The sequence below is a fragment of the Typopeltis vanoorti genome, chromosome 10 (assembly GCF_054136105.1).
Source record: "Typopeltis vanoorti isolate ZY-2024b chromosome 10, IOZ_Tvanoo_1.0, whole genome shotgun sequence".
In the NCBI taxonomy this organism is placed as follows: Eukaryota; Metazoa; Arthropoda; class Arachnida; order Uropygi; family Thelyphonidae; genus Typopeltis; species Typopeltis vanoorti.
The window spans coordinates 122,113,826-122,135,054 of record NC_143558.1 but is presented as its reverse complement, the minus strand read 5'-3'; the positions used below and the strand labels follow the sequence as shown (position 1 = coordinate 122,135,054).

At 36.8% G+C, this 21,229-nt stretch overlaps 1 protein-coding gene across 1 annotated transcript in view; it reads left to right on the top strand.

Moving 5' to 3' along the window:
• Positions 1 to 21,229, top strand: part of LOC150102751 (disheveled-associated activator of morphogenesis 1-like) — a 527,894-nt gene that overhangs the window by 363,559 nt on the left and 143,106 nt on the right. The window contains exon 15 of the mRNA XM_090398621.1: positions 3,116 to 3,243. Coding sequence (XP_090254747.1) covers positions 3,116 to 3,243 — 128 coding nt within the window. The remainder of the gene's footprint in view (positions 1 to 3,115; positions 3,244 to 21,229) is intronic.

Sequence of the window (21,229 nt, the reverse complement as noted above, 5' to 3'; positions counted from 1 at the left end):
GACAAGAAAAAGACATTATGCCATCAGACGAATCTATTAGATTTTATGAAACCATTGACATCGAAATAACTTTCTTTTTTTTTTATGTACAAAAAACTACAATTATGTTTATATTTCTTAAAAAATATAGGTGTTTTTGTAAACCATTGGTCCCAATTAACAAATATGTATGCTTGTATATATAAATTACATGCAAAATTATACCCCAAGTTACGCGAATTCGACTTACGTACTTTTTGTTGGTCCCACCTACTGCGTAACTTCGGGGTATCACTGTACTTGGTTTAATCCTTTATCCAAGTGTAAGCAAATACTCCGGATTACTTCAACCTTGGTCTCACCTCTGGGTCTGGCTCCCACTGATGAGACCTCAATAAAAGTCGATACCAGTCTGGGTAGTGACCCTTCCCTTAATGCATAGCATTATACATGTCTGCAAGGAGATGTGCTTTGCATTATGGGATACCAAGGCAAGTGTTGTGAAGTCATGTCACCTTTACCACGAGTTGCTCTGCCCCAGTCCTGAAAATACTTCAGGCACAAACTTTGTTTGCTCACACTTGGATAAAGGATTAAACCAAGTATATAATTTCTTGGTATCTTTAATAATTTATAGTATAACAAAGTGGAAAAACTTTCAACAAATAGTCCATGTTCAAGCAAGCACTGGTCTGCTTATTGCTGGAAGAAATATAAAATTTTACTTCCCCTCTTTCCTGCATAGAAGTTTTTACTCATTCATGAAAACAAAGTGCCAGTTTGACATGGAATCTTATAGGAAGTATGATAAAAAATCACATTTTAGTAAAATGTGATTTTTATCTAATATCATACTATGTGTTCAATTTGTTTTATTTTCACAATAACAACATATGTAGAGAGTTGTTTTTAGATCTTTCAAGTCAAGGTAAGAAATGATTAATCTAAAGTTAGTTTTTAGATTAATAATTTAAAACACATTTACAAAGTAGTTTCACAAAGTTAAACAATATCTGAATCCCTGAAATCAAAACTGAAACACATAAATATCTTCTTAAGTGAATCTTTACTTCCAAATTTCATTAAATTTCATTCATTTATTTAGAGTGAACTTGTGGCAGCATATAATTTCAGCATTTATGTTCCTATATTCCAAAGGAAACAAAAATATGAATTGTTCAATAAATAAGGATTCCAATACTAAATATGAGTTACAGAAGCAGTATAATAAAAGTGTAATGAATGTGCAAGCATCTGATTCTCAGATGCTTGCACATTCATTACACTTTTATTATACACTGATTGTTATGAATAGCAAGATGGCTAAGCTGTGTGAAGCAAAGAGGGTTTAAGCTTGTGAATCTTTGGAGTGAATTTGAAGGAAAGTTGGAATGGTTTAAAGTTGATGAATTGCATGTGAAAGGTTTGGTGTTGGACATTTAGAAAGGCTATTGATTGCTGAGAAGGCACAGAATCAAGAAGTCAATGTAGTTAATGATCTAAGGGTATTGGTGAAGCAGAATAGTACATTTAAACTAGTTATATGATGGGAGGAAGATGGATACAAAGGTGAAGATGTGACTGCAGCAGGACAAGGTGATGGAATGCATAAAGGTGAGGATGAAACTGATATGAATGGCAATAAAAGTCAGGATCAGATTGAAAATCTGATCCTGACTCTTGATCTGGATCTTGAATCTAGAATACAGAATATTGGTGCTGGTAGAATGGCCTCAGAGACACAGGGATGGTTGTGTTAGTATACAAATGTAAAGAGTATTTGAAATAAGAGAGCTGAATTTGTCACATTGATTAAGTCAGTATGCCCAAAGATACTCGGTATATTGGTTGTCTGAAGATGATGTAATGCCAGGAATAGAAATGGAAGGATATATAATTCTCAAGAAGGTTAGGAATGTGAAAACAGGAAAGGGAGTGCTGTTAATGGTTGGTGAGGAACTGTGTCCACAAATTGTGGAAATTAATAGTACATTTTGAATCTGCATGATGTGAAATGGAAATTAACAGGCCCAGTATATTTCATAGAATGCTGTTGTTGTTATTATATAGAATGCGAAGTACTCTAACATTTAGGGAGAAAGAGGTGGTTGTGACTAGGTTTTCAATGTAATCTAGAAACATTGGAAAGGTTCCAGAGAAGAGTGACTAAGACAAGATCAGAACTCCAAAATGCTGGCTATGGAGAGAGAGAGTGAGTGGTTGAAGAAATGTGGATTGCAGAGCTTGGTGGATAGGAGGAAAAGTGGTGATATGATAGAGATGTTTAAGCTGGGGGAGTTTACTGAATTAATCCAGAGGAGGATTATAAAAAGAGAAGATTAGAGAGAACAAACCAGAGGTCATCCCTGGAAGTTGTATAAGTGTGTGGTGAAGAAGGCTGTGAGGAGTAGATTCTTTACATGGAGAACTGTCAATGAATGGAATGCATTACCAGAATATGTTGTTAATGCAGAGTGTGTTGAGGATTTTAAGATTCAATATGTTAAATATGTTGTCAGTTGAATGAACCTCTCATGATGAGTCTGATAACTCCATGGAGGGTGGAATAATAATAATAATAATAATAATATCATGTCTACTAACTAAAAGTGTAGCCTGTCTAATTTTGTAACACAATGTGGCTTAAATTAGCAAAATTCTAGACATTATTGAGTGCTCTTACTAGGCTGTGGCAATAAATGAGCATACAGCACAATTAAAATCATCTTGAATTAAAATTAGAAAATTCTATGCAAAGTTGTTTATACCAATTATCAGCATGCCTGGTTGAATCCCAACATAGCATACATGTTTCTAAATGTCTTAAGAAAACAGATGTTTTTCATCATCTATTGTGAGACCACCACCACTACACCCTTGCTTAATGAAGGCCTGAAATGACTGAGAAAATTCCACTTTTGGTCTCTCTCTCTCTCTTGAACAGTGTTCCTATTAGCCCATCCATATTTCTAATCTGCTATAGGTTTCCAACTTGCTGTGTGCAACTGTCATACAAAAATAATAAATTAATACAGTGATATTTTGTACTCTTTGAATAATTCATGTTCACAAAATTGATGCTTAGTTATTTCATTAGAAAACTATTATCATATTGAACAATGCTGATATCGTACAGGTGGTCCTCCTCCACTTCTCTCATTACCTACTAGAACCAGCAATAGTTCATCATCAAGGGTGCTAAAGAAGAACATTCCACAGCCATCAACTCCACTCAAGTCATTTAACTGGTCAAAGTTGCCAGAGGTCAGTAGCATAAGTAGCATATATTATATTTTTTGTCAATAGTGGTTAGCAAAGAAAACACACACACACACTTATATATATTATGTGTGTGTCTTCATGCATCTATCTATCTATAAATCTATATAGATAGTTAAATAAATATACATGCACTATATTGCAGAAACCAGTAATTGCTGAAGTAACAGCAGAACTTCAAAATAAAATGCAGGGCCTACTTGTGCTCTGTAATACAGCACTTGATTGAAGCAGTAAACTTTCCTAGTAGTTTTAATAAGTTTCATGAGAAATTAACTTCCATTCTTCAAAAACGAAGGCATGAGTTTTTCTTCCAGTGCACTAGCAGAGCCCACAACGATTATCCGAACCTGAATTATATTCACAGTTTTACCTTGTAGGTCTATATTTCAATCAATAAAAAAACCATTAGCGAAACAATTTTCCTTTTGATAGCTATTATACTTCTGTATATAAAAGCAGCTTGTTGTAAATTTAATAATCACTTTGATCTTATAATTGAACAAAACAGTCAGTCAGTTAAGGCTTTAGAATTTGTTTAATTTACTGATTGAATGTACATTTGCAGAACATCATGGAGTTCCTATATTTTTATTGAAGGCATCCATTCGTTTCATGCATTCAATAATACTTTTCATTCATCCTCACAGCCAGTTTCTTTCACATTTCTGATGCATATATAAAACAACTTTCACAGTGCATGCACACTAGATATGTCATTAAATATAAAGTCTAATATAAAACTCTATCTTCAAGATGAAACTTTTCATGTTATTACTTATTTACAGTTACCATTTTTAAGAATTCTTACTGCTCTTAATATATAAGCTCCATGTAAATAACTTAAACTAAAAATATTTGTTAAACAAATTTCCCACTTTCATGTTTAACATGAAAGAGGGAAAGAGTGGCAATGGTTATGAGGCAGTGTGGTGTAACGTGGAGATTGAGAGGAAGACATATTTAGTTGAATGTTGCTATAGGCCTGGGAATGTGGAAGGTGGTGATGAAGAAATGTATAAACAACTTGGATTAGTGAACAAAGGAAGGATAATTATTATGGGTGATTTTAATTATGGTGGTATAGATCGGAATGAAAATACAGCATTTGGGAATAAGGAAAGTGAATTTCTCGAGTTATTAAGAGATAACTATCTCAGGCAGCATGTAAAGAAAGGCATGCGAGGATCAAGAGTTCTAGATCTCATCATTTCGTCAGAGGATGTAATTGTTAGAGGGGTTTCACATTTTCCTCCAATTGGTGAAATTGATCATGAATTAATCACTTGTGTTGTGGCTAGTCATATGCATGCTTTTGTGAGGAAAGGATATATGTGGAATTATAAGGCTGGTGATTATGACAAGCTCAGGAGACAACTTCGAGCTAAACATGGAGTGAGGAATTGAGCAGTAAGGAAATAAATGCTGCATGGGAATTTACAAAGAAATACATAACAGCATCAATGAACGAATGTATCCCAAAGGCCAAAAGGCTGATTAAGGTTGGTGTAAAATGGATGGAGTTTAAGCATGAAATCTGGAAAAAGAAAGTCCTTTGGAGAAAGTACAAGATGAATAATGGTAATCAGTCACACAAAGAATATAAAGAACAAGCCAGCAGAGTGACTCAGTTAGTAAGGAAAACAAAAGTAGAGTATGAGCAGAAATTGGCAAATCAGGCTAAGAAAAACCCTAGAGAGTTTTTAGATATGTGGCAAGTAGAAGGAAGAATGATCATGGAAAGATGAAGTTAAGGGATGAAAGTGGTAGAATGGTAACTGCTGCAGAAGACATTGTTGAGGTATTCAGTGATCAATTTATAAATGTTTTTCATCCTGATCAGGCTGGAATCATGAGGAACTTAAGAGGACATAGGAGAGAATAGCTTAATTGTGAGTGAGCAGGAGATATTTGAGGAAATAAATAACTTGATGTTAATAAGGCGATAGGATTTGATGAAATATCACCACACATCTTAAGAGAATGTTCCAGGGAACTGGCTGCAGCATTGGCATTCCTGTTTAACAAGAGTTTTGCAATAGCACAGGTTCCAAGGGAGCAGAAGGAGGGTAAAATTGTTCCACTGCATAAAGGCAGTGATAAGGCTGTAGCTTCAAATTATAGACCGGTCTGTATATCTGGAGTTGTGGTCAAGGTCCTGGAGAGATTGGTGAGAAGTAGTATACAGAAATGGGTTGATAACAGCAGTATTCTCTGTGGTTATCAGCATGGGTTTATTAAGGGGAGATTATGCTTCACTAACTTACTTATGTACTATAACAAGATGACAAATACCTTGGACAGAGGAGATGCATATACAGTGGTGTACTTAGATTTTGCAGATGCTTTTGATAGACTGCCACATGACAAGCTCTTAAATAAATTGAAACAGATGGGATTGGATAACAGACTTCTGTGTTGGATCAGTGAATGGCTGTCGGATAGGTATCAGAAAGTTGTAGATGGGGAGGCAGTATCCCGAAAAAGAAAGGTGACTAGTGGTGTGCTGCAGGGGTCAGTTTTGGGGCCATTGTTTCAATTTGTATGTTAATGATATTGGGTTGGGTTTAACTAGTGATATCCAGCTGTTTGCAGATGATGCAAAACTGGGAGAGATCAATGCAGAGTCAAGCAGATGCTATTGACTTACAAGAGGACTTGAATAGATTGCATGAATGGGCAGGTAAGTGGAACTGTCAGTTCAATGTTGCCAAGCGTAAGGTTTTGAGATTTGGTAAGCAACGATGGGATGCCAAGTATACACTTGGTGGGGAAACTTTAACAGAAGTAGAGGAGGAGATGAGAGATCTGGGTGTGATGGTGGACAGGGACCTGAAATTCAGGGGCCACATTGCACAAGTTGTGAAGACATCACATCGAATAATGGCAATGATGTGGAGAACCCCGACATGCAGAAATAGGAAGATTATGATTCCATTGAATAAGGCCTTGATCAGGTCTCATATGAATTATTGTGCACAGATTTGGTCGCTGGGTTTTCATGGTGACGAGGATAAATTGGAAAGGGTATAGAGAAGATTCACAAAGGTAGTCAGTGGTCTTTGGAATGTGGAGTATGAGGACAGATTGAGGGAATGTAAGTTGCAGAGCCTCGTGAATAGGAGGAAGAGGGGGGGGGGATATATGATTGAGACATATAAACTGGTCAGGGATTGTTATCAGGTAGACATGGAAGAGATTTTTCATAGAATTGAAGAAGGAAGTAGAACAAGAGGCCATTGCTGGAAACTGTATAAGGAGGGTGTGAGTAAAGGAGTGAGAAGCAGGTTCTTTGCATGGAGGGTGGTTGGTGAGTGGAATGCATTGCCTGAGTATGTTGTGGATGTGGACACATTGAATCAGTTTAAGATGCGGTTGGATGAGCATTGTATGCAATAATGAGTACCTCCCATGATGAGTCTCTGACTCCATGGAGGTCAGGTGTTGATGATAATAATAATAATAATAATAACATCAAAAACACTACAAAATTGTTGCTATATCCAATTTAAAAAAAAACAGCACTCTTCGATAAAGTAATGAAAAAATATAACATTAAAGCTCTAATCACCCAAGATGTTGCATTGTTTTCTTGCAGAATAATCCCATGAGTGTGTATATCTTATAACTCGTTAAATCCAAAATGCATAAAACACTTTACAACACTAAATTTCCAACAATTATCTTTTTCAAATGATGCAGATTTACTCAACTCCTTTCCAGGACCTCTAAATTGATTTTGTTTATTATTGTTCCCTGCAGTTCAGGTTAAAAACCTGGATTGGCTAAGTGGTTAGTGTATATAATCTCCAACCAACAGGCTGCATGTTCATATCCCATTATGGGCATGAGTGTTTGCGATTATCTTTAAGTGGGAGATGAATTTCACCACCTACTATAAGACAACCACTCTACTTTATTGGAGGTCTCTAGAGCAGGGTTTCTTTTTATCTTATTTTTTCTTTTTAATTATCTTTTTCAAATTATGCAGATTTACTCAACTCCTTTCCAGGACCTCTAAATTGATTTTGTTTATTACTGTTCCCTGTAGTTCAGGTTAAAAACCTGGTTTGGCTAAGTGGTTAGTGTATCCACTCTCCAACCAACGGGCTGCATGTTAAAGATACCAAGTAATTTTAAACCTGGTTTTACTCCATTTTTTCCAAGTAAGCAAACAGACAAATGTCCAGTTTGCGCCTGCAATTTATGCAGGACTAGCTGATCCCACAGGTAGTGCAAGACCAAGGCAACTCGTGGTAAAGGTGGAGCAAGTTCTGATCACTAATCTTAATATTTACCCTTAATGCCAAAACACATCTCCAAGAAGGGGATGTATGATGTTTTGTATTATTAAAGGCAAGGGGCCACTACCCAGACCGGTTTCGACCTTTATTGAGGTCTCATCAGTGGGAGCCAGGCAAGAAATAGAAATACCAAGATTTAGTAATACAGAGCTTGTAAGTATTTTACCAAAACAAGTTACCATAAGGTGTTATAACCTTATTAAATAAAAATCTCAGGAGGAGATATAGATGTAGAAAGCAAACAGACATTTGTCTGTTTGCTTACTTGGAAAAAATGGAGTAAAACCAGGTTTAAAATTACTTGGTATCTTTAACATGACTATACCCAAGTTAAAAATACTTTCTACATCTATATCTCCTCCTGAGATTTTTATTTAATAAGGTTATAACACCTTATGGTAACTTGTTTTGGTAAAATACTTACAAGCTCTGTATTACTAAATCTTGGTATTTCTATTTCTAGCCTGGCTCCCACTGATGAGACCTCAATAAAGGTCGAAACCGGTCTGGGTAGTGGCCCCTTGCCTTTAATACAAAACATCATACATCCCCTTCTTGGAGATGTGTTTTGGCATTAAGGGTAAATATTAAGATTAGTGATCAGAGCTTGCTCCACCTTTACCACGAGTTGCCTTGGTCTTGCACTACCTGTGGGATCAGCTAGTCCTGCATAAATTGCAGGCTCAAACTTGACATTTGTCTGTTTGCTTACTTGGAAAAAATGGAGTAAAACCAGGTTTAAAATTACTTGGTATCTTTAACATAACTATACCCAAGTTAAAAATACTTTCTACAACAGGCTGCATGTTCATATCACACTGTGGGCATGAGCGTTTGTGATTATCTTTAAGTGGGAGATGAATTTCATCACCTAGAATGAGACAGCCACTCTGCTTTATTGGAGGTCTCTAGAGCAGGATTTCCAGATTATGTAAAACACACACACACACACACACACACACACGGGTGATCTGAAAAGTTCTTGACTTAACAATGAAAAAACTAATTTATAATTTCAGAATTATTTTCATTTTTCAACATAATCTCCCTTAAGACTAATGCATTTATTCCAGCGATGCTCCAGCAACATTATCCTCCCTGTAGTGGTTCTCAGTAAGATCTGCAAAATACCTCTCTACAGCTGCAATCAACCTCTTGATTCAAAGAAAAATGCTGACCAGTGAGGAAGAGTTTTAGTTCTGGGAAGAGATAGAAGTCAGAGGAAGCCAAATTTTGGGAATAGTGTGGATGTTCCAAAATTCATAGTGCAGATCCCTTAATTTTCCTATTGCCAAAACCCTTTTGTGGGCAGGTGCATTGTACTGATGAAAGATGATTTTTTTTTTCCCACAAACCAGGTCTTTTCTCACAAATTTTTTTGTTAGTATGGTTAAAAGATCGGAATAATATTCTCCGGTTATTGTTTTACCCTTTTCAAGATAATTAATAAACAAAATGCCCTTAGCATCCCAAAACACTGATGCCATGACCTTTCCTGCTGATGGAACCGACTTTGTCTTATTAGGCACTGAACAACTGGCTTCTGTCCACTGTTTTGACTGATTTTTGGATTCTGGTGTGTAGTGGTGAATCCAAGTCTCATCCATAGTAATAAATTGATGCACAAAATCAGTTTTATTCTTGTTAAAATGCTCCAAGCACTGTTCAGATATTTTCGTGTAAGTGCGTTTTTGATCCGCTGTAAGCAGGCACGGTACCCATTTTGTGCAAAGCTTTTTCATTTGCAATTCTTCATGGAAAATATATCCTATATGTTCTTTTGAAATGCCTATGGTCTCAGCAATTTCACACACTTTGACTCGCCGATCATTCAATACCTTATCGTGCACTTGATCAATGATTTCTGGTATTGTTACACTATAGCCTAACACGACAGCCCATTTCTTAATTGTCGAAAATGAAGGAGAAGAGTGCCCATAAACATTTATGAACTTCAAATGAATTTCTTTTGGCGTGAAACTTTCTTTTACAAAGAATTTTATAACTGCATGATACTGAATTTTATCCATTTCAAGGGATATAGACAACAAAAGACAGACAAAAAGCATTTGCTTCAGATACCTGTATAAAACAAACTATTTGATAGAATGACTTGCAATTTCACATGGAAGCTTATGACAGATGTACCAAGTTAAAAAAAAATCTTGCCAATAGTGTTGCCACAGTTGAGGCTGTGAACTTCTTTTCAGACCACCCTTGTATATATATATATAATATATAAAAATAGAAAAAATCCTTTAGCCACCAATAGTACTAATGTTCATAAATTTACAACCTTCATATGGGCAGGAGTCGCATTAAAAAGCATGGATATTCTCCTTCAAATCATTCCTAATATAATTAACATACAGATTATTTGGCACCTCTTCATTCTTTCTCTTCCACTCACAGATGTTTCTGCAGTCTATCAAGCTTTCTGCTGTGAAGGATTCCATGTAAGCATTCTTTTTCTCTCTCTCTCATTACAACTAACTCCTTTTTTTTTCACATCATCCATGCTATCAATCTTATGTTAGTCACTTTTAATCTCTCTCTGCCAACTACATTTTCATGCAGGTTCTGTCATCTCCTGTTTCACTCTCACTCTGGACTGGACCTGCTAACACTTCTGGCATGTGTTCTCAAAACATTTACTGCACATTCTCACTTTCAAACCAAAGTCTACTCATGTAAAGAATACATTTCAGAGACACTACACTGCAAGATGTCTCTCAAGCTGAACTCTTTAAATAAAGGAGGAATAAAGGAGAGGAATTGGTGGTGCAGATAGCATCAGCCTGGATACAAAAATTATTGGGATCACTGAGACATGGTTGACAGAAGAGGATATAATGACAGGAATAGAAGTCGCTGGTTACAGCATTTTTCGGCAGGATAGGAAGGGAAAGCGTGTTGGTGGAATACTGCTTATGATAAGTGAAGACCTATGTCCTCTAAGAGTGGAGACTTTGGAAGGCAGTGGTACTAATGATTTTGAAAGCATATGGTGTGAGGTAGAGGTGGGCAAGACAGGATATTTAGTGGGGTGTTGCTACAGACCCAGGAGTACAGAGGGTGGGGACCAGGAAATGTTTAGACAGTTGAGTTTGGCAAGTGCAAGAAAAATGATTGTTATGGGAGATTTTAACTACAGCAGTATAAATTGGGGAGAGGAAGATGCATGTAGCAATAAGGTAATTGAATTTCTAGAATTCTTGAGGGAACCAATGTCTTAGGCAACATGTAATAGAGGGAACAAGAGGTTCAAGAGTTTTGGATTTGGTCATAGCATCAGAGAGTTGATTATAACTGAGATGACATCTCTTCCACCAGTTGGAGAGAGTGACCATATGGTTTTGACTTGGAAAATGAATAGACATGCAGGAGTATCAAAGACAAGGGAACGTATGTGGAATTATAAGACAGGTGATTATAATAGTCTAAGACGTCAACTTGGGGAAGTTTCATGGAGGGAGGAATTGGAAGGCTGGGATACCATTAGTGCGTGGGAAATTATGAAAGAGTATTTATTAGCAGCAATGGTAAGTTGCATACCACGAGTGAACAAGAAGCCACATTTTGGAGTAAAGTGGATGACAAACAATATTAAACAGGAATTGCATGCGAAAAAGAGGCTGTGGAAGAGATATAAGGAGACAGGTGAAGAGTATAAGACACAGGCCAGAAGAGTGACTAGTATGGTAAGGAAGATGAAACTGGAATACGAGAGGAGATTAGCATTATGATCCAAAGAAAATCCTAGGGAATTTTTTAGATATGTGGCCAGTAGGAGAAGAAATGACTGTCGAAGAATGATGTTGTGGGATAAAAATGGGAATAGAGTGACTGATGCAGAGGACATAGTGGAATTGTTCAATGAACACTTTATTGGAGTATTTCATCCTGGAGGAGTCAGTTTTAATGCTAGAGGAATTGGGCAGGTTCGAGGTTTAGAGGTACAGGAGGAGAGTGTGTTTCAAATACTGAGTACTCTGCATGTCAGTAAAGCTGTGGGACTGGATGGTATTTCACCACGAGTTTTGATAGAATGTGCTAGAGAACTGACAGTGCCTTTGACCTGGCTTTTCAACGAAAGTCTGGCTGCAGGAAAGGTGCCTATGGAATGGAAGGAAGGTAAGATAGTGCCATTGCATAAGGGCGATAGCAGACTGGGAGTGTCTAATTATAGGCCAGTTTGTGTGTCATCAGTATTAAGTAAGATCTTGGAGAAAGTAGTGAAGGACTGTACACAGCATTGGGCAGATGAGGGTAATGTTATCTGTGAGAGTCAACATGGATTTGTGAAGGGGCGCTCTTGTTTTAGCAATATGCTAGTCTTTTATGATAAAGTTACAAGAGCATTAGATGAGGGAAAGGCATATACTGCCATTTACTTAGACGTAGCGAAGGCATTTGACAGGGTGCCACATGATAAGCTGATATTCAAGTTGCAGCACATGGGTCTGGATGTCAGATTGGTCAACTGGATTCAGGATTGGCTTCTGATAGGTATCAGAGAGTTGTGTATGATGGGGCAATTTCAAGGACGCAGAGGGTTACAAGTGGGGTCCCACAGGACTCAGTACTGGGACCTATATTGTTTAACCTTTATATCAATGACATTGTCAGTGGATTGCAAGGGGATATTCAGTTGTTTGCGGATGATGCGAAGCTAGGAAGGATTATTAGTAATAGTGTAGATGCAGCAGCCCTGCAAGAGGATTTGAATAAGCTAAATAGATGGGCAAATGAATGGGGGTATCAGTTTAATGCAGCAAAATGTATGGTCTTGAAGTTTGGGAAACCGATGGGACACTGCATTCTCTATGAGAGGAGTTATACTGGAGGAAATAGGGGGAATAAGAGATCTGGGGTTGATGATTGATAGAAACCTGAAATTTAGGGGACACATTGCAAAGGTGGTGAAGGTAACACAGAGGATTGCTGCAATAATTAAGGACACTGACCTGCAGAGATAAAACATAAAACAGTTATCATTTCATTGTATAAGACCCTGATCAGACCACACTTAGACTATTGTTCTCAGATTTGGTCCCCAGGATTTGAAGGGGATAAATTGACTGTGGAAAGGGTACAAAGTCGGATAACAAAGATAGTTTGACTGTATGATGATAGTTATGAGGATCGGTTGAGGGAATGTGGACTGCAGAGTTTGGTGAATAGAAGAAGGAGAGGTGATATGATTGAGACTTTTAAACTGTTGAGAGGTGGTTACAGAGTTGACACTGGGGAGTTCTTTCGCTTGGTTGATATAGGGGGAATAATGCGTATTTAATTCTATCTCAATCTGATTTTGCCTTCTTATCATGCTGATATCTCTTCTATCCTGCACCTTTGTACTGTTCTTGAACAATCTGATCATTGCATTTTCCTTATATTCCCTTCCACAGTATTTCCTTTTTTATGCAGCTTAAGTATGTTACTCATTCATTTAATGTTCACCTTATTTATCTTCCTGATTCAGGAATGAGGTCTGATGTTGATTTCTTTAAACAGGGAGGTAATGTGCTGCTAATGTCTTTATCTTAGGGCTTCTACTACCAAAATACTGCTTCAAACCACTTTCTAAGTCTAAGTTTGTCTTAATTTCAGAAGCATAACTTTCTAGCTCACTCGATATCAATGATGCCTTTTAACTGGAAAGACTCAGGTTTGAATCCAGTATAAGATGTAAATAATCTTTATTAAGGACTTGCAACTGAAAATATGTTAGCTGGTCTCACATGGAGGTTGTAGTTTTTCTTCTCAAAACTCAGAATTTTCATCCCACAGGAAGAAGCAAAATAATATATATGCGTAAACTCTGTGTTCTTCTGGCCAGTTTGCTTGTTCTATGGGATGAAAAATCTGAATTCTGAGTAGAAAAAAAAAACTGTAGAACAGCCACATGAGACTATCATCTAACACATTTTCAGTTGAAAGTCCTTATAAAGATTCTTTGCATCTCAGACTGGATTCAAAGCAGTCTTTCTGGTTAAAAGGCATCACTGATATTAACTGAACTACACAGTTGGTATCAGTGATGCCTTTTAACTGATACCAACTGAGCTACACACACACACACATGAGCCTATCTTCTGCAAGGATTATTACTGTAATTTTCTATCTTCCAAAAGAGAAGGAATCACTTAAACAGTCATATATCATCTCAAGCAAGCATTATCATTTATATTTTATTTATGTATTTGTGTGTAAGGTAAATTGTAACAGAATGAAGAACTTTAATTTCGTAGTGATACTATATTTAAAGGTGAATTGGATTATATGAAACTTTTAGTTAACTAAGGATAACAAAGAGACAGGCAAAAAAATGAAAGGACATAAAATCTCCCAAAACAGTAAAGTAAAACAAGGATTGAGAAAGGGATAGTGTTAATGACAGCAGAGGAATTATGCTCACTCAAGGAGGAAAAGATAAAAGAGAATAATAATGATATCATTATTATTCTCTTTTATCTTCAGCATTCAAGGCCATGTAGTGTGCAGCTGACACTGAGACAATATGAATAATGGCATGATGATATTATTATTATTATTATTCAGGCCTCCATGTAGTAACAAGACTCATCATGGGAGGCCCATCCTAGAAAACACAAAGTCTCTCATACCACTCCTTGAACTCATTGACTGTTCATGCTCTCACCACCCTATCAGGCAATGCATTCCAAGGTTCAACCACCCTCCATGCAAAGAAACCACTCCCCACCCTCTTGCTCACAATTTCCTTTCATAACTTCTAACTAAGGTTGGCCCCTCATCCTTGCTCCTTCCCCCTATTCCATGAAACGAAACAACTCCCCAGTGTCAACCCTGCAACTACGTCTCAGCAGTTTAAAAGTCTCTATCATATCACTTCTCCTATCTAACAAACTCTGCAGTCTACATTTCCTCAACCAATCCTCATAACTAACATTGTAAAGTCCTGAAACCATCTTTGTCATCCAATTCTGTACCCTTTCCACAGTTAATTTATCCCCTTCAAATCCTGAGGACCAAATTTAAGAACAATAGTGTGGTCTGATCAGGGTCTTATACAATGGAACGATAACTCTTATCTCTGCAGGTCAGCATTTCAGGTTTCTATCAATCGTTACCCCCAGATCCCTTGCCTACCCCACTTCCTCCAATAGAGTATGCAGCTTCCCATTGATGTATCCCAAACTTCAAGACTTCACATTTAGCTGCATTAAACTTATCCCCATTCATTTGTCCATCTCTCCAGTTGATTCAAGTTCTCTTGCAGGCAGTGACGGCTCGTGAAGTTTTAAATGGGGGTGCTGCCTATACAAAATAATTTTTAAAAAATTCTTTTTTTCCTAATCAGTAATCAATTTATTAATAAATAAATCTGAAGATTTATTTATTAATAAATTGGTTACTAATTAGGAAAAAAATTTTTTTTAAATTATTTTGTATAGGCAGCACCCCGATTTAAAACTTCACGGGCCACCACTGCATGCAGGGCTACCACATCTGCACTATTACTAATAATCCTTCACAGCTTCACATCATCTACAAACAAGTGAATATCCCCCCCCCCCACTGCAATCTATTGGCAATGTCATGGATATAAATATTAAGCAATACAGATCTCAGTACTAGGTCCCGTGGGACCCCACTTATAGCCTTTCCTCCTTGATACTGCTTCCTGATACACAACTCGCTGATACTTATCTGATAGCCAATCCCAAATCCAGCTGACTAACCTGACATCTAAACCCATGTGCTGCAACTTAAATATCAGCTTATTATTATTATTATTACGGGCAACTCCAGGGAGTCCTTAGACTCATCGAGGGAGGCCCCAAATCATGTGCATCACAACAATTCAACATTCATACAGTATCTATCATACCTCACCTTAAACTCATTCACTGTCACAGCACCCACCACTGGCAGCCCATTCCACTCATTCACCAGTCTAAAAGTAAAGAACCCAGCTCTAACACCCTACTAACCATACTCTTGCCCAGCTTCCATGGATGTCCCTTAGTCCTCCCACAAACAGCCCTGTTCTCAAAAATATCTTCTGAATTAATTTTATAGAAACCCTTCAGTAATTTGAATGTCTCAATCATATCTCCCCTCCTCCGCCTCAACCAATTTTTGCAACCCACAAATCCTCAACCTGTTCTCATCAGGTTCGTTCCACAGACATGCTATCATCTTGGTCACTCACCTCTGGATCCTCTCCACCTCCTCCCCATCAAGAGGAAACCTAGGTAACCAAATCTGGGCACAGTAGTCGAGATGCTTATCAAGGCTCGATACAGAGGAACAATAACATCCTTGTCTCTACTTGTCAACGTATTCTTCAGCAAAAGCAAGATTATCCATCTTACCAAGTGATTTGATGAGCTGATTTGGCCACTTTTGCAATGTGCCCCGTAAACTTCACTTCACCAACACTTCTAAATCTCGTGCCTCATCAATTTCCTGGAGTACAGTTAAACCAACGTAGTAAACTGCTGCTACTCTTTTCACCCCAAAATGCAAAACCTTACATTTTGCCACATTAAATTGACATCCATTCTCCTTAGCCCAGCCTCCAATCTATCGAAATCATCCTGCAAAATTTTGACATCATCTGCATTCACTATTGCCCTACCCAACTTTGCATCATCCGCAAACAAATGAACTGTTCCTCTCAGATCCTTTCCTATATCATTAATGAGCAAATTAAACAGCAGTGGTCCAAGAACAGATCCTTGTGGCACACCACTAGTCACAGGCCTTCTTAGAATTCTTAGAATGATCAATATTAAAATAAATAAAGCCAGATGCACCAAATAAAAATTAAAAGAAATGTATATTGCCGTCTCTTTGATCAGCCGGCTGTTTACAATTTTGCAGCGAGAACAGGCTAAATGCTTGCCTGCAGAATGTTGTGTCTACTGTAGTCTAACTAAAGTGAAACGGTGAACGGCTTTTATGCGCAGAAACAAATTTTCATACAAAACATTTGTTGCTAGATAACCAGTCATATGGTATGCATCTCAGTAGGCTACTGACAGTAGTGCCGTGGGGCCGATTATTTCATCTCTGTGTCATATCGTGTAATAATTTCTTGTGGGTATAAAATAGAAATGGAATCAAAAATTTAAAAAAAAGTTATCTGGTGCACAAAATCATAAGCATCATGCTGCGAAAGAAGCAGATATTAAGAAACAAACTGGGGCTCGTAATAAATTTGTCAAAATATTAAAATATTCTGATGCAGATTGTAACCAACTCGATACATTAGAAATCAGAGTTGAAGAACCGTGCACATCATCCAGTTTGCATGAAAGTACTATTGAACAAGATAATTGAACATGGTTTAAGTGAAACATAGTTAGGATTTAGTCAACTACAACAAGATTTAGTTGTAGTTGACCACGAAACTAGCACATTGTTAGTCTTTGTAAATTTAGAAGATCCAGGTGAATATGGAAATAATGATGAAAAATTATGAGTTGTTTTAAATGAAATGGGGCCTGTTCAAAAGAAAAATATATATCGCAGAGATACATATGGTCGTAAATTTGACGACATGTATTATAATAGAAAAATGGAAAACAGGAGCTCATGCCAAGAACATGGATCATTTATTCTGAAACTTTAAATTCTGTTTTTTGCTTTTGTTGCAAACTTGTCGCACCTACTGAATCAACTGAATCACCTACTGAGTCTTGTAGAAGGTCATAACGATTGGAGAAATGTAGTACAACTTTACATAGACATGAGACTAGTTTAACTCACATGAAAAATTTCTTAAAATGGAAGGAACTTGCTAAAAATTTAAAAAAACAAAACTACTATTGATTTCCAGACTCAAAGCATGTATAAAATGGAAAAGAAACATTGGACGAGTGTTTTAGAACGCTTGATTGAAATTATAAAATTCCTTGGTAGCCGAAATTTAGCTTTTCGCGGATCATCTGATAAATTATATGAAAGGAATAATGGCAATTTTTTAAAATTAGTCAAACTGTTTGCTATGTTTGATCCCGTTATGGAAAATCATGTTGAAAGAGCCCTACAACGAAACAATACGGTACACTATTTGAGTAACGACAGTTAAAATAAAATATTGGAAACTTTAAGTAATGCAATCAGGGATACAATTTTATTATCAATTCGAAAATCTAAATATTATTCCATAATTTTAGATTGCACACCTGATGCAAGTAAAACAGTACAAATGACCATTATTATTCGCTTTGTTTCCTGTGACAATGGAATTGTCAAGATCAGGGAAAACTTTTTAGGTTTTGCAGATATATCAGATTCCTCAGGACGTGGTTTATGTGCAACAATAATGGAACAAGTGGAAAAATGGAACATTCCCATTGAAAACATGCAAGGTCAAGGGTATGACAAAGGGGCAAATATGAAAGGGAAAAAATATGGGCTCCAAAATTTGCTTTTGAACAAAAATTCTCAAGCTTTGTACGTGCCATGTGCTGCTCATACTCTAAATTTAATCATTAACGATGTAGCCAAAGTGAATGCAGATACATTTAGTTTCTTTGCAATTATTCAAGAAATATAAATATTTCTTTTCATTCTCTTACAAACGTTGCGCAATCCTTTTAAAGTTCGTAAAAAAATTAACATTGAAACAGCCATCAGAAACGCGATGGGAAAGTAAAATTAATGCAATCCGCCCTCTACGATATCAGTTAGGAGAAATTTATGTTGCACTTTTTGAAATTTGAAATAATGAAAATTTTAATAAAGAAACTCAGCATGAAGCACAAACATTATGTGCTAAAATAAAGGACTACAAATTTATTTGCTCTCTTATAACTTGGCATGATTTACTTAACAGAATAAACCCTGTGAGTAAAATGCTTCAAGACAAAAATATGAACATTACACTTGCTTTAGAATCTATCGAAAACTTAAAAATTTTCTTACAAGAGTATCGATCAGATACAAATTTTAAAGAAGTTCTAAAAACGGCAAAATAACTGAGTGAAGACATGGATGGAGAACAAGAATTTAAAACTGGTACGGAAGTTCGACGACGAAAGAAGACACGACAATTTGACTATGAGCATCATGACGAAACGCCACAATCGCCAGAAGATAAATTTAGAGTGAATGTGTTTTATACACTTCTAGACGTTGCAATGTGTTCGTTAATAGAACGTTTTGAACAACTAAAAACATATTATGATAATTTCAATTTCTTGTATAGATTACTACAAATTAATAACGAAAATTTACGAAAAAATTGTGACAATTTAGAGATTCCCTTGAAGGACTGCGCCAATAAAGACGTAAAATGCAATAGAGCTATATGACAAGTTATGTGCTTTGCGGGATATTTTTCAGAAGGATAATTTAAATATTCAAAAGCCCTTTCGATATTCTTAATTTTATTGTGTCCAATAATTTATCTTTCCCTAACTTTTCAATTGCTTTAAGAATGCTATTAACCTTAACTGTTAGTGTAGTGTTCGGTGAACGTTCCTTTTCCAAGTTGAAATAGATAGACCTACTTAAGAACACGTATGTCACAAAAAAGTCTTGTTGTTTTTATTGAATAAGTAAATACGTCTTTAAAAATTCGGACGATCCCTAGGCCACTCAATTGTGGGCAAAAGACCGTCCATCTCAGCGTTGCCGCCACTCAGTGATGCCCTTCCACCCACCACCATAATGTTAAATTTTCCGTATGTATTTTCCATGTAAAAACCAAGGATAGCAATCAGAACTTTACCACCTTTGCTGCGAGTTACCTGAGATTGTACTATGTACTAGGACTACTTGCATTAGCTCACGCTAGTAATCAGCAATACTTTTATAGTTTACTATATTCGGCATGAAACTCTCTGATTCCAATCTCTGAGTTTCTTATTCGGTTTTAAAACAATGTGGGATTTAATATCCCCTTAATTTTAATAATGTTTATATCGCCGAAATGAAACCTATTGGCTCTTTATATTTAAATATATTTTTACAAGTTACTGAGAATTTAGTAACTTGTACAATGCAAGAATTTTTTAAACTTTACTTCAAATAAATTTTAACTTTAATTAAAATTCATTTTAATTTTGTTAGCGATTCGGATCGGTGAGAAGGCTATAATCCCTGTTTCATTATATTCAACGATTAAAGTGAAGTGGCTTTATCAAAATTTCTTTTAACTTTTGAGAATTTTTTGAATATATGGGTTTTTAACGATTATACTGCCTTGTCAACACTCCCAGTTCATTAAATTTAGCGAACCAATGTGTGGCTGTTCTGTCAAAATTTATTTAAGAAATTTCAAATAATTTAAATTTTTATTATCGTAAAAGAACCACACACTCCCAGATCATTACAGGGGTGCTTGGATAGAAATTGCATGCTGGCGGCAAAGACCCTAGCACCAGCTCTGCCCCCCCTAGTATTTTCCATTACATGCTGTCGCAGATAGCTGTCCCTTAATAACCGCATAAAATCCAATTTCTTCCTCCCATGTGCCCTCTCCTCCTTCCAGTCAATGTTACCATAATTGAAATCACCCATAATAATTGCCCTCCTTCCACTCATTTCTTCTATTTGCCTATGCATACTGTCCCCACATCTATTCCATCACCTGGTCTATAGCAGCAGCCAATTGTATATTTTGTTCTGCTAGCCTCTATCTCACATCAAATAGCCTCAAATGTGCTCTTTTCTCTATCCTGCAGTTCAACTTCTATACTCCTTGGCTGCAACTAATCAGCTATCATCAATAATACTCCTCCCCCTTTTTATTCTCCCTGTCACTCCTGAACATACTATACCTGTTGCATTCAATCCCACTAGCTTTATCATCTTCTGTCAGCCATGTTTCACTAATGCTAATAACCTGTGGCGTGGAAGTGCCAACCAAGGCCAAAAATTCTTCCTTCTTGTTCCTAATACTCCTGCCATTAGTGTAAATGAATTGCAGAAGTCCATTAGTCCCATCCCTACTTTGATGCCTTATACTAACTATCCCATTCTGATTTGTTGTCCTTCGTACTCGCTCGGGCATATTATACTCATTCATACACTAAACTGCCTCCCTAAAGTCTGCATATCTACCCCCCCCCCCTTAATAAATCTAGTTTCCCTGAGTCTGTACATCCACTTCCACTCCATTCATCAACACTTTTTCAAGCCTTCATACACGAAATCCATTCAAATGTAATCCATCCATCTTATATAAATCCTTTCGCCCATCGAACTCACTCCACACATCCACAAATTCCACACCACTCTCCATGCATAACCCACGCATAAAGTCATTGGCAATTATGGCCCTCCTTCTAAACACTTCACTGTCATACCGCAGAAAAATACTCATCATCCTAACTCTCTCACTCTTCTCTTTTGCTACAGCAAGTAATTCCCTGACATCCTCTATCATTTTCATTTTGTCTTCTTTCAAATCATTTGTTCCTGCCACGACTTTCATTTCTTTCACCCTCTGTTTCTGCACTCGAATAGACTCGCTGACGTCCTTTATGTTCGGACCCAGTTGGTACGATTTCGTTAAACTCTCAACTATCACACCTCTTAATAACGAATCTCTGTACAGTGTTCGCTCCTTCATTTTATTTACGTTTACGAACATTCTCTTATTTTTTGTATCAGACTTTCGCTGTTTATTGGTCGGTACATTCGGTACACATTTTTGCATACGC